Source organism: Somniosus microcephalus, chromosome 21 (assembly GCF_052327205.1).
Source record: "Somniosus microcephalus isolate GS21.2 chromosome 21, FLI_Smic_1.0, whole genome shotgun sequence".
Classification (NCBI taxonomy): domain Eukaryota; kingdom Metazoa; phylum Chordata; class Chondrichthyes; order Squaliformes; family Somniosidae; genus Somniosus; species Somniosus microcephalus.
The window spans coordinates 45,385,972-45,403,403 of NC_141007.1; the positions used below are offsets into that span (position 1 = coordinate 45,385,972).

Below are 17,432 nucleotides of genomic sequence, written 5' to 3' on the forward strand. Positions count from 1 at the left end.
TTGGTATTCATTAGCAGAAGCTTATTTTGTCAATAAAAGTGAAGGAACTTGGAGAGTGCCTTTGTTGTCTGCCAATTGTAAAATTACTTTAATGGCAGCAACATATTGAAGTTTTTTAATCAAATCTGTTTTTTAATTAAGTTTTCAAAACTTTTGATACTGGACTATTAAGTGGTCTAAAATATGTGAAATCGCATAATTTTGTAAACATGGTGCTTTTAAAAAAAAATTTTAAAAAAGTTTATAACGCTCCTTCACTTTTCCTGACATGTTTTGCCCTTGTGTTAATTTTATTTATGGGATCAGGAAGAGTAGAAGGGCTGGTCTTTATGTAGGAATGAAACTTGGGAAAATTTCTGGTTAGAATCCTAAATAGGTTGTAAGGTTTAATTAATATTCTGAGGTTGTATTTTGTTCAAAGAAAAAATTGTGAACTTCTTGGAGGCTCACCTCTGGTTGACTCTCTCAGTTGATTGGATCAGGAAGAGTCCATGATGTGCGGAGAGAACCATTTTAATAGGCTGAATGACCTTTACTGCTGCTACACTTCGTTTTAATGTGCCTTTCACTTACAGCTGGATTGATCCCGAACATGAATGTAAGCAACATGGAGCTAAGTGGTGGTTTATCCATGAAAGATCCAACTCAAGCCCAATCTCGATTGAGGCAGTGGACCCACCCAAACTCCATGGAAAATTTAAGCAGCAATTCTTTATCGCTGGACCAGAACCAGAGCAAGCATGGTAAGAGCCCTCAAGGGCAGAGTACTTGGGCCAAAATACTTCATTGGTCAGTTCCTGTTAAAATCTTTCAGTATCTCAATAGCCTTGTCTGGAAAATGCAAGCATGTCACTTAATGTCCACTGCAGACTTCACGAACTGTTAGAAAATAGGCTCAGTTGCACTTTGTTTGGCCATCTCTTAAAAGGCTCTCTATCTATATATACACATTTAAAATGCTGAAAACATGCTACAGTACATGATTACTTAAAAACATAAATAAAACAAGCCATCAGTTTTGGCAAACTGACGATTCAATGCCAACATCACACAGCAGCTCATTTACTTGCCTCGCACATTCAGCTAAAACCGAGGACAGACTTGAAAGCATGCAATGATGTATTTTTACCCTTTGAGTACTGAATTTTCTTTACAAATTTCAATTGGGACAGTAGACCACAGAACATTTCTTCAGTTGTGATATTTTTGAAGTATACTGTGATTAAATTGTTTTACTTTTATTTTGCCTACGAAATTTGTTTAGTTCTGAAGAGTTTTAATACTGTAATAAAAGAAGCAATAGATCATCAAAGTCTCATTCTGAATTACATCAGCATTTAATAAACTAACTGGGTCTAATTTAGCTACTGTTGAGATTCAGAGTCAGGTCCACAGCAAAATGTTTTTATATCCATGACCTTGCCTTTCTGTCCCACTTGACACATATTCAGGTGCTATCCCTGGAGGTCTCAATATTGGTCCAACAAGCAAGCCCTCCCTTGAGGACTCCTACAGTCCATATGATCTGATAACCAGCAGTGAGTCACCAGCCAGTCCACCGGTACCAGTCAGTGATAGCTGGACACGTGCCAAATCCCCTGCCGATAAGATCTCAAATGGCTCCAACATTAACTGGCCACCAGGTAAACCCCAAAGACTGGCAAAAAGAAAATAGGTGTTAAGAATGTTGTGTTTAACTGAGACCTGTATATTTATTACACGTGAGAGAAGTTAGTAAATTGAAAACAGCTGCCAACTGTGTCAAACAAGATTTTCTAATTTAGTGCACATATTACCTAATAATGTAAGTGAAAGATGTCATTCAGTGGACCCCCTTAATATCTTTGCGATTAATCTACGCCACAGCAGCTTAAATGCACAACAAGAATTTTTGTATGGAATTCTGAAGACACAGCTGCACTACATCAGAGAAGTTGATTTAGTGATAGTCTAACATATTTTGGCTCTGGTCTTAACAGATGTAGCTGATGTTCTCTCCTGGATTCCAGTGCATGCCATCACATCACATCACAACATAATTACACATGTTATTAAATCCCTGTACCTACCTACTGGTATGAGTCCAGCCATTTGCTGGGGCATATTTCCACAGAGAGCAAGCTGGATATAATGTGCACAACCAGGTTATGTTTTCCACATGCATATTTGGTGCTTCATTTTTCTCCGTAAGTTGACATGCCATTGCACCCGTTGAGGCATAGGCATTGTGACATTTTAAGTTTGAGGAAACTGAACCAAGGTGTGCATAAGCATGGCCTAGTAAGCATGTGTGAAGCAGTGTTATTTAATGCACTGGCCTGGTAAATTTAATATCAGCTTTGGATTTTTATTTTGAGTAAAGTGATCTTATGAAACACACTTTGCCTGAATGCCCCATTTTATTATTTCTAATGCAGTTTCAGCCTAGATAATTTTCTTCTGATCAACTTTGCCTTCGCAAAAGCAGTACTAATGAGCAGCTTTTTCAGTCTTGCAGTATGGAATTTACTGTCATTTTGAATACCAAAGTTTATCTTACTGATGCATTAAAGGGAATCTAAAAGAAAATGAGCTATTTCCTTAAAGCGTTAAAAAACACAACTCTAATGTTGTAACCTTGATAATTGAAATGGTTGTGTTGTGCACATAAGGATGGTGTTACTGCTTCAGAAGGCCACTGTGATTGAGCATCATTTTGAAATGCGACTATTGTATAAGTTAGTCTTCAGTATGATAGTTAAAAGACTGACTTATTTTCAAAAAACAGTATGTTGAATGTACCTGCATGGTTAACATTGTTAATGGCTACAGCAGTTAAATATTGCTTCAAGGTTGTATCATTTAGAGGGCTATTATAGGAGCGTCCGCAATGGTGCACTTACCTCCAACTTGGAAAGTGTTCTCAAGATATCACTTCTTTTTCATGAGTAAAAATGAGAGCTCCACTGTGACCATGCAGTGTTTTAATTATATGCACGACTGCTTGGAGAAGACATCGTGGTAGCAAAGCACAAAATTAGTAATGTGTGGCCTGGCCTTTTATTTTGCAGTAAATAATATGATCGTTTCACATCTTATTTCTGGATGAGTAATTTCATTGCCACATATTAAACAGTAAAGATTGGTAATGCATTCCAGTAATTAAATGTAAAGATTCAAAATGTTTTTATCCCAACAAGATTATACCAGCATCTCTCACAAAAGGCAGTACTGTTAGAGCAGTAGTAGTCTGAAGCCTTTGATCCATACCATCAGAAAAATGTACCACCATCTGTTATCTCTAATATTATGCCAGACAATTGTTTAGGCCCTAAATAAAAATTTCCATTTTTAACTGCTTTATCATGTTTAAAATTGTGAAGGAATAATTTGACAGCCTTATTCAAAAAAATAACTATTACCTTATTTTGTATGTGTAACTAGTCAGAACTACATTATGTAGTATTTTAAAATGAGATTATTGGGCTACTCACTCAGCTTAACAAGTTTATATCGTGACCTTGTGAGCAGCTGAGCAATACAAACCAAGACAGTCGCAGGTTCAATCCCCGGTTTATGTTGAGTTAGCTGATCTCCGCTGGGGTGACAGTTGGCTTCAGTTCTCTTGTTCAAGGAGTGGGGAATCAGCAGGAGCTGTTTCTCCTGATCACTATCCAGTGATCCCTGCTGGTTGTAATTCTTATATGGACACTGGGGGGAGGACAGAATCGGGCTTGGCTTTGATGCCCTCTAGGTTGGAGTGGCCTGTTGACACTCACCGTCAAGGCTCGTAAATAAAAGTCATTTGGTTGAGGTGCTGAAGGGCGACTGCCAGCAAGGAGCCAATGCCTTCAGGAAGAGCGGGAATAAAAATAAATCAGAACAACACAAAAATTTAGATTGTCAAATCAATTTTATTAGCATAGCATTTCATTTTTTTTAAACTTTAGACAAAATTTCTCTATAATTAAACAGTAGTTTTACTATGTGTGACTACAAAACTACTAATAGTGATTTACTGTTCTACTGCCTACTTCCTAACTACTAAAGAGTTTCGTCCTGGGGAGCCATGGAAAGGACTACAGAATATCGACCCTGAGACTGACCCTAATGTTACACCTGGAAGTGTCCCCAGTGGACCTTCCATTAATACTACTATCCGGGATGTGGATCGCTACCTGCTCAGGGACAGGAGTGGAGGTAAGACAGAATAGGGTTGAAGTGTGGTACACAAAGCAGACTATGCAAATTAAAATAATTTGCATGAGGAAACTATCTTCTGTATCCCTTAAGAAAAAAGTTGTAAAACAAATGTTCTATTTGTAGGAAAAGAAGTGTATAATTGCACAACATGCCCTACATCAAAAAGTTCCTTTTTCTTTCTGAAATTTAAGTTTACTTTTGAAATTTAAATGTTTTATTTGGCCATTTTATTAAGCCAGGTTTGAAAACTATAAAATGTATCTGGTTATAGTTGGTAGATGCACTTTGAAGGTTGACTACATTGTGCTGAAGTAATCTGCATACAAATGGGTTTGTGTCTTAAGTTTGTTCATATATAAGGACATCACTAATTTTCATATGTGCTGAAGAAACTGGAGCTTTAAGTTTGCCTGTGTGAAAACCTGCACACAACACCATGAAGCACAGCACTGCAACTCTTCAGTCATATGACTTACTGAACTATAGCTATGGATTCTAGATTTATTTGTGCTACATGGCAGGAAAGGGGAGTTGAGGTAGAAGATCAGCCACAGGGCAGGCTTGAGGGGCCGTATGGCCTTACTCCTGCTCCTATTTCTTGTGTTCTTATGATGAGATACATATAAAACCATTCGTGTTGCAGGAATACATAAATAAATGTTTGGTCTCGGAGATTATATTATAATAAGGGTGCATGTCCCTTATACACACACACACTGTTACTCTTGCTACCTCGACTCTGTCTGTGCTGTTCTGCCTTGTTCCTTGCTCAGTTTTGCATTACTTTCATATGGTGACAATGTCTTGAGTTGGCCTTTATTACTCTCTCGCTCTCTTCCTCAGTGCAGAATTCTTTTTATCTTAGTCTATACAGAATTTCAAAGAGCAACAATTAATTCTGAATAGTTGAGTATTTCCTACAAGCGGGAATACTTTGACCACTTAGGAATTGAGTTGTAAATTCTTTACATGGGTCTATGACAGGCAGGCATTGCAGGTTTTCGGTAGCAATTTAGACAAATAGAATAGATCGAGTAGTTTATGATACTATTCTGCATTTTCACACATGTGAAAGAGATGTGGCTGAATTCAAATATCCTTTAAAGCTTTTCATTCCTGGGAATTGAGAGAATTTAATTTAAACAATAATATGTGATCATTGAAAATCATCCTTCCCCATTCCTTTGTTTTTCTCAAACCTTTCACTGCAAAATACAACAAACGGTAATCATTTTAAGATTTAATTTAAGTCATTTTCCATTTCCTTAGTTGCTTTTTTGCTGTTTATACAGGGTCATCCCCAACATCATCTCAGAACGCCACGCTGCCTTCATCTAGTGCCTGGTCCTTCAGTGCCTCTGGCTACACTAGCTCTTTCAGCAGCTCTACATCTGCACCTAATACTGCAGGTAGGGGTCCTTCTGCTTCCATGCTGACCATACTGAAATTCTTCGTAAGAAATGAACAGGATTGTAACAGTCTAAAAATGGGTTAAAAAAGCACAAATTGGTCATCTGATTCATACAGAAAATGGGCCAAAAAATGCCTGGAGGAATTTAATACAACAGCAAATAAACAATTTTCCTTTCTGTGGATTCATTTAATTGGTTTTTAAAAATATTCCTCGTACTGTGTGTGATTGGGAGCTGTTTAATTTCCCCTTTCTTCCTGTCCACATCATGAACATAGGCCGCGATTTTCCCTACCTCAGCGGGCGATGTTGGTGGCGGGTCCCGGCCCCACTGTTGGCTCCAACCCGGCCTCCGGCATGACTTCCCCAGATTGGGCTTATTAAGCCCGCCCAGCGAATTTCCCAGCCAATTGAAGGAAGTGGGTCTGGTGACATCATTTATGACGTGTCATCCGCCGGTTTCCTTAAAGGGACCATGCACAAATTGACTTTGATATTTGTGCTGTCAGTGTTCTACAGCATTGAGGTGCTGCAAACACTGACTAGCACTGTACAGAAGTGCATGGCTGCATCCAGGCTCTCCCGTGACTCCCATATGCTTATGGAGGGAGTCACAGCACGCAGGGAGGTTCTCTTCCCTTCCAATGGGTGGAAGAGACCCCACCAGGAGACCAACGCAGCCTGGTTGCATATTGCACAGGAGGACACAAGCAGGGATGTCGTCAGGAGGACCAGGCTGCAGTGGCGCAAACCTTTCAATGATCTCAGTTGATCATGAAACGTTACTGCAAAGCCACACTCAATCACATCCTGCTGTGCCACTCATCACACCCCCATCACTCTGCCTTCCCTACCCTACTCCTGCACATCCTTACTCTCACCAACTTACCTTGCACCTCCACCCATCCCTCTCTATCTACATTATCACTTCCCCATCTCAATAGCCACCCCTCACACTCACCCTCATTCTAATCCAATCATACCAATTAACAACACACAAGGGTAGGCACTTGTGTGTTTTAGCCAATGTTCATGTGAAGTTTCTGTTAATGTGCTGTCAAACATTGAAATCTTTATTTTCAACACTTTGCTTTCTTGGACAGATTTGTGTGCACCTTTGGAAGTGGCTTAGTGAGTTGCAGTGAATGGTGAGACATAAGGGTACCCCCCGCAATGCTGATTAGTGTGAAATGAATGGCTTGAGCATTGTAGGGATGCTTTATATTGGTGGCATGGGGTGGTGCCAACCTGGCGCACCATGTGGCAGCCAGGGTGTGCAGCGTCAAGTGAAGTAAATGAGGCCGTCCCGGGCAGCAATGTGTTCGGGTGCTGATGCCCTCTGTCCTGTGCAGCATCAGGTGATTGCGGAGAAGGTTGGTGTGGTTGTTAGTGCTGCTGGTGTGCCTGGTGCTGCTGATGTTGGAGCTGATTGTGGTCCGATTCTGAGGACCAAGGTGAGAGTATAAAGTACACCCATGCTGATGGAATAGATGGCAGGTGAAGTAGAGATGACAGAAGCGATCTGTCAATGGTAGGAGAGGTAATGAAGTCAGACTGCATGGAGACTAAGACTAGCAGCATCCCGAATCTGCAGTGGAAATGCAGTTTAGAGATGCTAGTGCTTAAGGGAAGATAATCTTAATCAGCTGGGAGCTTTGAGTTGACATTTGAAGCTGTCAACTGATTCAGTGGCCACTGACCTCCCGCCTCAGCTTCACTGACGAGGTCTAGGCACAGCGGGAGACCTGTGAAAGTTAAAAAGCTGGAAAAAAAATAGCATTAAGTGGCTGTAAACAAGCCAATAATGATTGGAATTGGGTCCCCCGCCGCTGCCTTTCTGGTCTGCTTGGTGCTGGCAGACCCGACATCGGGAAATGCAGGTGTGTGCGTTTTGACAGCGGGTTCCTGACTCGCTGTGAATCATTTTAAATTTCACAGCTGAACGGCTGAGCGCTGGCAAAATCGCGGCCATAGTGTTTAGAGAGAGGCCCGTGGAGAGCATCATAAAATTCTAATTTATCTAAATTCTTCTAAGTGACTGCTTTGATTTCAGATAACATTGTTTGTCTTGGCGTTTGTCAAATGCATTATGGTTTTTCCTCCCGTTGGATGCATGTGTGCTTTTTTCCTTTCCTCTCCAGAGTACAGTGACCAGTGCCTGAGTGTGGTTCTACAGACCCTCTGGTATCTTGCTGAAAGTGACCCTTTTCATTTGTAAATCTAAATAGTAAGAAGGAACTCCTCTGATTGCAATTTTGAACTCTAGTTTGTACTTCTAAACCTTTTTGGTCCTATATGCTTGTTTACAGAAATGCAAATAAATACTTGGAGACCAATCATAGCTACCAAATTTGCAAGCAGCCCTTTTATTCCATTCATTAATCACATAGCAATTGTCACTTTGCCATTCTTCACATATTCATAAAGGAAACTTATTTTCATTCCAGGATTAGAAACCTACTTGGTTTAGAATCTGACCATCTTGAAACACTTGCATCCAGAGACAAAATATATAAACTCACTAAGTTGTAATGATCAAGTATTAAAAACCAAAAATGATGGAAATACTCAGCAGGTCAGGCAGCATCTGTGGAGCGAGAAACAGAGTTAACGTTTCAGGTCGATGGCCCTTTGTCAGAACTGCCTGACCTGCTGAGTATTTCCAGCATTTTCTGTTTTTATTTCAGATTTACAGCATCCGCAGTACTTTGCTTTTGCAATGTTCAAGTATTTGCTTTCTACTTGTAAGTTGTGTCAATGCTACCGAAGTCATGTGTTGAAACACAAAATGTACTCATTTTTCTAGTGGTTTGTGGTACTTCGGCAATGTTGGAAACTAGCCTTTCCAAGTAGTAGAGTTGGTGATTTGCTTCTGGGCCGTTGTTCACTATTCTTCAGTCAATTAATCGATTCTTAGGAGCTGCTCAGATTTGACTCTTCCAATTTTCCTTCCGTCCCTGCAGAAAAATGCCTCTGCTTCATGCTTTCTTAAGCCTGGCTGATAGCCGGACGGATCAATGTACTTGTCAGCCTTGTTTTGTTCCTGCAAAGCTTTTTTGTTTAGCACATGGCTAAGCCATATATCTTGATTTGTGTGTTGAAAAATAACTGTCCATTGGTTAACTTTTACTTATACAAGATTGGTGCTGCTTAATACCTTATGTTGTGGCACACCGTTCTGTGGCTTTCTCATTCCAGGCTTTTAAGAAAAAAGAACAGAAAAGAAGGGGAAATGAAGTGGCAAGGGGGGCTAATGGTGTATTTTCAACTCTGGGTTCAAATCCAGCCCATGCTGCTGGTTTGAAAGTTTAATTTCTCTTTGAAATAACTTTGGGCAGTCTCAACCTAGTTCCTAGTAGGCATAGGCTGACTAGTTGTTCATTAAATTGACAGTACCTGTACTTGTAAAATTATTATTAGACTAATAAAGGGGGACAATGGAAAGGCAAATTGTGGATAATCAAGAGAAGTCTAAAGAAATGTTGTTGTCTCTAAGAAGTAGATGGAAGGGTGAAGACCCGATTTGTTTATCAAAAGAAAAATGGAGAAGAAAATGTAAATGCAAACAGGTTAGCAGAGTGGGCAGACAGGTAGTAGATGCAATTCAATGCAGAGAAATGTAAAGTATTACATTTTGGGAAAGAGAACAGTGAAAGCAAGTATACCCTAAACAGTAAGATTCTTAACAGTAGAGGAACAGAGAGATTTCAGCATTCAAATACATAAATCGTTAAAGGTGAAAGTCAGGAAGAGACAGCATGAATCTAAAACTGAAGAAGTTATGTTAAATTTGTTAAGCTATTTGTTGGGCCACAGTTTGCACATTGCATCCAGATCTGGTCACCCCATTATTGGAAGGATATTTGAGCCATGGAAAGGCTACAGTGGATTCACTGGCATTTCTTAGTAATGAGAGTTTATAGATATGATGAAGAAAGGCTGCAAGCATTGGAACTGTTATTACTGGCTAGAGAAGTTTGGGGGGTGGGTGGAATCAATAGAGTTTGGAAAATTATGAAAGGTTTTGAGATGATAAATATTGAAAGATTGCTTTCACTGGTTGGCAGATCATTAACAAAGGGGGCTTAAATTCAGGATTTTTACTAAAGAACAAAGATTGAGTAGAATTGGACCTCTTCTCTAAAATGGTGGATTTAGAGAAACTGTTTCCACTTGTGGGTGAGTCCAGTGCAAGGGACATAAATATAAGCTAGCCACTAACTAATCAAATGAAACATTTAGGAGCAATCTCTTTACACACAGGTTGGTGAGAATGTGGAACTCGCTGCAACATGGAGTGGTTGAAGCAGTTAGCATTGATGCATTTAAGAGGAAACTTGATGCAGACATGAGTGAGAAAGGAATAGAAAGATATGGGGACAGGGTGAGAACGGATAATTCGGGTGGGAGGAAGCTCGTATGGAATGTAAACACAGGCATAGACCAGTTGGGCTGAATGGCCTGTTTCTGTGCTGTAGATAAGGCTATTGGAGCATGGCATGCTTTAGTGCAAATGGGTATTCTAGATGCAGAGACTATAACTTCATTTAAATGAAAATTGGATAAGTATTTCAAAAGGTACAGTAAAAATAATGAGGGCACAGGCACAATGAGCCAAATGGCTTCCTCCTGTGCTGTAATGTCAGATTCTGTGTGTTAAATGAATTCCTCGCATTAATTTTTGCTCAAATATTGTGGACAAATACCAGATCTAGTCATTTTAACTCGGCGATCTGTGACATGTAAAAGAGATAAGTAAATAGGTTTATGGAAAAAAAACTTGAGGAATTAATGGGAGTTTTTTCTGCCTGGTAATTTTTTGTGCCAAGTCAGCCCCATATGGAGAATGGCTGCATAGGTGTCAGGTGGCATTTCTGCTGGTTTGTATTTTCTCTGAGGCTTAACACAGCAACAAATCTTCACACTGATGCACTGAAACAAAGTTTTGTCAATGCAGCCCCTGTCCCTTTTCTCTCTCAGTACTTTCATCCCCCACTCGCTCGCACCCCTTTCTCTCCAACCTGATGTTCTCTGATGCACGTTTGCTCTTATGCATTTTCCTTCTCCTCATATGCTTGCTGTCTTCCTCTCGCAGGCTTGGGCGCTCTCTCAAACTGTACCTTCCCTATCTTGTGCTGCTTGTATGCTTTTGCACTTGAGCTGTTCTCTTGTGCAGCTCATTCTTTTTCATGTGCATGTATATTCTCTCTGTCTCTAGGAATGTGGAACAGACTCCATACAAAAGCAATGAAACCATTCTGATTTGTTCAGATTGAATAGCTTCTGTTGTAAGGCTAGAGTTTGTCTGGAGTTACACTAAACTTTTTTTGAGGGTCATGGATAACATTTCTAGAACCTTCCATCAGAAGATTAAGTTGGGTAGAGCACACACAAGAGCACATTGTTGGTTTGTGAAGGGAAGGCATTGGAATGCACCAAATCCCTGGCTACATTTTGAAGGGAATATAAGGGCTAATTCTGTGAAATTGTGCTCCTAGTTGGTAGCTTTGTCCACAGGAACACACATTGGAGATTTGGCTGCACGCTCTCTAAAATTTGCCACCCAGCAAAATGCATGTGTGAATTACTGACATGCACTCATGGCCGATGAGGCTCCCTACTGAGCACCTGATTGTGTAACATCAGCCCCATGTTTTCAGGTGTGGTTTGGAGTAGTTCTGCCCGGTGGATACAGTTGTCTACTTTTCACCCTCATTGTTTTGTACAGTTTTCAGAATGCCTCATGAAATCAGAGAATAGAGCTTTATAAGAGCCCTTGAAATATTATAATTTGTACCCAGAAGTCTGGATGTTTGCATGAAATGTGTTGCAATTCACTGGCTTTTCTCCAAGGTTTACAGGGAGAAATGGTGCTGCAAAATAATGCATTTTCTTGTAAAGATTAGCAGAAAAGTTTGAGTTGGCCCATTATTCAGGTAAATCTGCATTTTGAACCATTTGGATTTAGAGTGTCTTTGAAGACAGGACACGTACATGGGAACAACTTGGAAGTATGCATATGTCCCCTTTTCCAAGGGGCCTTTGTCGTAGGCAGGGTGAATGTGTCTGATTTTCCGATTTGTCTATGGAGACTTCGCTTGTGTGCCAGCCTATATTTCACTAGGATTTTGATTCAGACTCTCTTTATTTTTTAGTAGAAAGTTGAATAAATCTAAAAACTTCTTCCTCACTCAATGTAACTTAGCCAGAAAATTCTCCTGATCTATGCAACAACATGTGAATTTAAGCATTCCCACATCAAAAAGTTTCTCGGGATGACAAATTGTCGATGGAAAAGTGGGCAATTCTGAATTTTTACATTGGTTCAATGATGGTACATGCCCTATTCACGATAATGGAAGTTTGAGTCTATGAATTGATCACCTGCAAAAGCCACACTAAACTACCAGCTGCTTTTCTAACACTTTGGATTACAGTAACATTCTGTGATGTATATCAGAATATGTTCTGTGGTTATGTACATTTCTTCATATTCTCCAATAGAAATATGCAGACACAGCTTGTGCAAGTTCTGGAGGAGCTTTGTATTTTGAGATTGAAAAGGACTTTCAGTACTCAAAGGGTAAATGTAACGATGCTCTAAAATAAGTGCAAAAGTATTTACAAATATAGAACTCTTAAATATTTTGAAGAGATGATGTACCTGAAATTGAAATAACTAAGTTTGTTTAACCTGATGCCCTTTGTCTAAGGAGGAATATATTTTTCTTGTATTTCAGCTAAACTGACAGATAAATCCACTTGGTCACCTGGACCCATTGCTCAAACTCAAGCATCACTATCGCATGAATTGTGGAAAGTGCCGCTAGGATCCAAAAACACTAGGCCTCCACCAGGCCTGACAAACACCAAGCCATCACCGTCCTGGGGTGTCAGTTCACTAGGACTCGTCTCAAGCTGGCCAAGCTCTTATTCCTCCAGTAAGATTTAACTTACTGCATTGTCCTCTGCTTTAGGCAATTGAAATAGGCCTGATATCTGAGTTTGCAGATTCCTGCTGCAGTGACTTAAGCTTTTGGATGCTAAGATTTTCATCATAATGAATGATGTGTTGGTTTGGGATGAATTGGCTCTCCATTGGAATTGCTCACAATTGTTTCAAATGATAATGCATGAGAAAATAGAGGATCGGGTGTTTTTCAGGAAATAGAAATCCACAACCTGAGAATTTCCTAAATACTATTGCATGTATTATCAGATATTTGATGGACTGGGGATCCCACATTGTAATTTGGGGTAATTTTCCAAGTATATGCTGACAGCAATTAACCTGTCCTGCCACCAGTGTGTACTCAGGAAAATTTAAGCTATTGTATCACCTCTCCTGTCAGTCGTCTTAAAGCTCTTCCTGCTTTAAATGTTAATGTCTCTGCTTTGTGTGTGGATAACTGAAGCTTTCTGATTTAGCAAATGAAATCAAAGTTGTAAAAAACAAATCTTTAAAATCCCCATTAGCAAAGAAAGTTTACTGTGGAGCTGACCTCCCCAAATACTAGCAATAAAATTATCTCTGTATACTGTCCTCCTTTCAACATTTATTCAGAACTATCTGAGACAGTTTTTTTAAATGGTTCAAGTTTTCTCTCGGTTAAAGAATAAAAAGTATTGGTTAATTATGTTGTATTAATATTAAATTGAATTAACAATCCGGACCTTTTATGAACTTTTAAGCAGCTAAATTAGTAAGCATTAACAGTGATTTACTCGTACTTCAGTTCCATATTTGACTACCTTTGCTAACCTGTTGAACAAGGAACTGAAAGAAGCATCACCATCCCATTCTTAAGATGAAATGCCAACTTGCTCCATGACCCTATCAGATGCAAAGACAATCCAAATGGCATTGGGTCTTTAAGAAGGATGGTGTATCTTTTCCATTCTGATGCATGAAATATAAATAAATTACTATCGTTTCAGAACATAAATGAATAGAGTAATAACATTATCTTTTGCCTATTTTAGATTCTGCTTGGAGCACTGACAGCTCTGGAAGGAACAATAGCTGGCTGGTTCTCCGAAACCTCACACCCCAGGTAACAAGCAAATCTTGGAAAACAGTAGCATTCATTTATTGTAATGTGAAAGCAACCTCAGCCTTGCCCGTGTCATTGGCTGCAAGTGAGATTGAACATCAGTACAACTGAAATTTCCAAATTCAGCCTCTCTGAATTGAAAATGTACAGTCTTATACACATGCGTTTACAGAATGCAAATTTAATTTCACTAAGCATTAGACTTCTTGAATTTTAATTGGTATCCAGTGAGCCCTCCAACTATTCCAGTAAACGTGTAATCTGTAATAGCATTATAATCTCTCATCTGATTTTCAAGTTGTTGAGAAAACCTATTTCAAATTGTGTTTTTTAATGGTTAGGCTGAGGTTCCAGTTACATCTAATAGCTTTCACAATTTGAATTTTTGCAAAATTAGAAGAAAATAAATAGGTGTTCATCCATTCTGTGTAATCTGTATTACACACATTGGAAAAATCAAAATACTATGTGAACACACAATATTGTGTTTAAAAGATGCAAAACTCTAGTAGTGAAGTACTTTTTTAATTGCATTTCCTCTTACAGCAATGGCTCAGTGGTAGCACTCTTGTCTCCGAGTCAGAAGGTTGTGGGTTTAAGTCTCATTCCAGCACAAAATCTAGGCTGATACTCCAGTGCAGTGCTGAGGGAGTGCTGCACTGTTGGAGGTGCTGTCTTTTGGATGAGATGATGAGTCAAAGCCCTGTCCCGTCCATCCTCTCCGGTGGATGTAAAAGATCCCATGGCACTATTTTGAAGAGCAGAGGCATTCTCTCCGGTGTCCCAACCAATATTTATCCCTCAGCCCACATCACTAAAAATAAGAAGGAAACACAAAGCTAGCTCCTTTCTCACTTTATATCACAGTTTGGTTGGACAGTGTATTTTTATGGCTCCTTCAAAAATTAATACATAGCATCCTCTGTGACATCACTCATTTAACATTCTTTACACAGCAATTTGGTTCTGAGAAAATTACATGCTCAGTACATAGATGGAAATGTTGTGATGTATTGGCAGTACTTCACATGGTCTCCCACCTTCTGTAAAGCCCCAGGATCTGCCCCATTGCACCAGTTTGTTTTTCCTCCCTCTCCATTCCGCCCCCCCCCTCCCAGGTAAAAGCTTTGTGTTCTCTGCTTCGTAGATTGCTGTAGGGTTGGGATAAGGTCTTCAGTTGCTCCACAGAATTAAGTTACATTGGATAGTTTTGTAATTTTTTTTTACCATTTTCAATTGCATTCTGTTTCCCATGAACCAGAAATACAGATGGCTTGCCTTGTAGAGTTGTTGTCTTTCTTCAAATGATCTGAATAGTCACCACAATGTCACCCAACCATCTGCTCAGATTCTGCAGGGTATAGGGTTTTGGGAGTTCAGAAGCTTACCAGTTGGTTAGTTTCAGTTTAGCTAAAGATTAAAACGAATTGGCACAATGTTGCAGGTCTTGGATGTTTGTAAGTGATGAATGCCATACACAGTAAGCCATTTGTCTTTTATATTTCTTCACCCAGAGAGTGGTGAACCTGTGGAATTCTCTACCACAGAAGGCAGTAGAGGCCAATTCATTAAATATATTCAAGAAGGAGTTGGATATATTTCTTGAGGCTAAAGGGATCAAGGGGTATGGGGAGAAAGCAGGGACAGGGTACTGAATTTGGATGATCAGCCATGATCACATTGAATGGCGGAGCAGGCTCGAGGGGCCGAATGGCCTACTGCTCCTATCTTCTATGTTTCTATAAATGTAGTTTGTGCCAAACCAAAATGTAAAATTACAGACACTTAGGGCTAGAAATTAGATATAGCCCCGCCAGCTCGCTTGCGCCCAGAATTTACCGCTGGGCGCGGAGCCACTCGCGCCCATCCGATATTCAGTTTCAGCGCCCAAAGTCGAGGACGGCCGCTGTTCAAGGGTGTGGCCGCCCCCGCTTGGGGCGCTGAAACTGAATATCGGCGCGCTAGTTGCCGCAGCGCCACCCGCAGCGGAGCGGCAGGCTGCGGTACTGCAGGCCTTCCTCCCTCTCTTAAGGGGGAGGTGCCTGCAACAGCCGGAGCCCCGATCGCGAGTGCCGGCAAAAGAGCCCGGCACAACGGAGAAGTGCCGGGCTCCCGGAAACCAGCCGGCAATGCCACGGGGGGCGGGGGGGGGGGGGTGGAGGAGGCCGGGGAAGGAGGTTCGGGCAGGCGGCCGGCCGCACCTCCACCTTAAAGCGCCCCACTAAAGCTGCAGTACGGACCCGGTCTCTGAATGTTATTAGCGGCCGCCACGGAAGAGGCGGCCGCTACTGAAGATGGGGGTTGGGCCGGTGTCGGGGCAGAATCAGGGCACTGCGCACACCGATGACGTCATCGGTGGCGGCGCAGCGCTACCGGCTACCGCCGCAATTAGTGCGTCACTGAATTTAGCCCGAAGTTGGGCGGTAACTGGGCGCAAAGCCCACTGAATTTCTAGGCCTTACTGTCTGCATTAAAATGTGGAAAAAGTGCAAGTAATGACAGTTCACTCTTTTGCTACAGATTGATGGTTCGACTTTGCGGACTTTATGCATGCAGCATGGTCCCTTAATAACATTCCATCTGAACTTGACCCAAGGAAATGCTGTGGTTCGCTACAGCTCCAAGGAAGAAGCAGCTAAGGCCCAGAAGTCTCTGCACATGTAAGCTTCCAATGTGACTCTAGCTAAAGATTTTCCCATAATTTAACATTGCTTAGGTGTCGATCAGAAACCCTCATTATAGTGATAGATCACTGAATTGACACAAGCCCCTTTGTGTTTTCCTGATCTTTGGATAAGAGAAGAATAAACACTCTGATTGTTCCTACAGCTGTTCCTCATCCACACTGACCTCGAATTTACTTTTCACTCTCCCCTGGCTCCTCGCTTCTCTCCTGGTATACTGGATGCATTGGTGGCCAATACACACCTCCACTGGACTCATGGATTGACCTCTGCTGGCTCGTGGTTGACTCTCCACTTCCCCTCAGCCCTCTGTTTCCACTGGGCAACCTCCATCAATGCACCCTCGTATAATCTGCCCCTCAAACAGCTTCTTTATTAAATCCCTCGCCACAAATATCTCTGAACCTGAACATTGGTTCGTCGATGAGCAAGCTGACTCTACCCTGTCTTGGTGAGCCAGGTGTCTGAAATGGAATCCAATCTTGTATTTAAAAAAAAATCTCCAAACCAAACTACTGAGAAATCTACATCTATAGAATTTCTGTTTTCCATTACGAAGTGCAATCTCTTCCTCCTTTTCCCTTCCCGCCACCAACCTATTGGAACTCCACTTAGCCAAGTCCAGGGAGGTTAGGAACTAAGAGGTGTCCCCTGATCCCACCACCACCACTCTTTGATTCTAATACAGCTGCCAGTCCTGGGACTGACAAAAAAAAAAAAAAATACTTTGAATGCAATGATGAATTTTATCTTCAAATTAAAGGCACAGCCATGAACAACATAGTTGCTCCAGCTTTGCAAACATATGCATGGCAGACAAGGAAAATAGCAGATTTGAAAAGTGTCCCAAGCTACTGATGGGTTATTACAGATACATGGATAACATACCAGTAGTTCGGACACATATGGAAACAAAATTAGAAGAATTTAACATCCTCTGCATCTGTTACCCGTCCATTAAATTAAAAGTCACAATGCACAGGGAAAGCATCAATTTACTCGATGCAATAGTATTTAAATTGTCACAAGAAAGCAAGTCACAAATTAGCAACAAAGGTATATTTTAAAGAAACTGAAACGCACGCACACACACAACTACCG

General features: G+C 40.8%; 1 protein-coding gene across 19 annotated transcripts in view; it reads left to right on the plus strand.

The window, feature by feature from the left end:
• tnrc6c1 (trinucleotide repeat containing adaptor 6C1) overlaps positions 1-17,432 on the plus strand; it is a 672,712-nt gene that overhangs the window by 654,632 nt on the left and 648 nt on the right. For 15 of the 19 annotated variants that reach the window (XM_085963535.1, XM_085963522.1, XM_085963525.1 and 12 more), the window contains 7 exons: positions 576-743; positions 1,452-1,643; positions 4,030-4,179; positions 5,475-5,591; positions 12,334-12,534; positions 13,577-13,647; positions 16,168-16,307. In XM_085963535.1, the coding sequence (XP_085819661.1) occupies positions 576-743; positions 1,452-1,643; positions 4,030-4,179; positions 5,475-5,591; positions 12,334-12,534; positions 13,577-13,647; positions 16,168-16,307 (1,039 nt within the window). The remainder of the gene's footprint in view (positions 1-575; positions 744-1,451; positions 1,644-4,029; positions 4,180-5,474; positions 5,592-12,333; positions 12,535-13,576; positions 13,648-16,167; positions 16,308-17,432) is intronic. The other 4 variants (XM_085963529.1, XM_085963540.1, XM_085963534.1 and 1 more) reach the window with 3 other exon arrangements.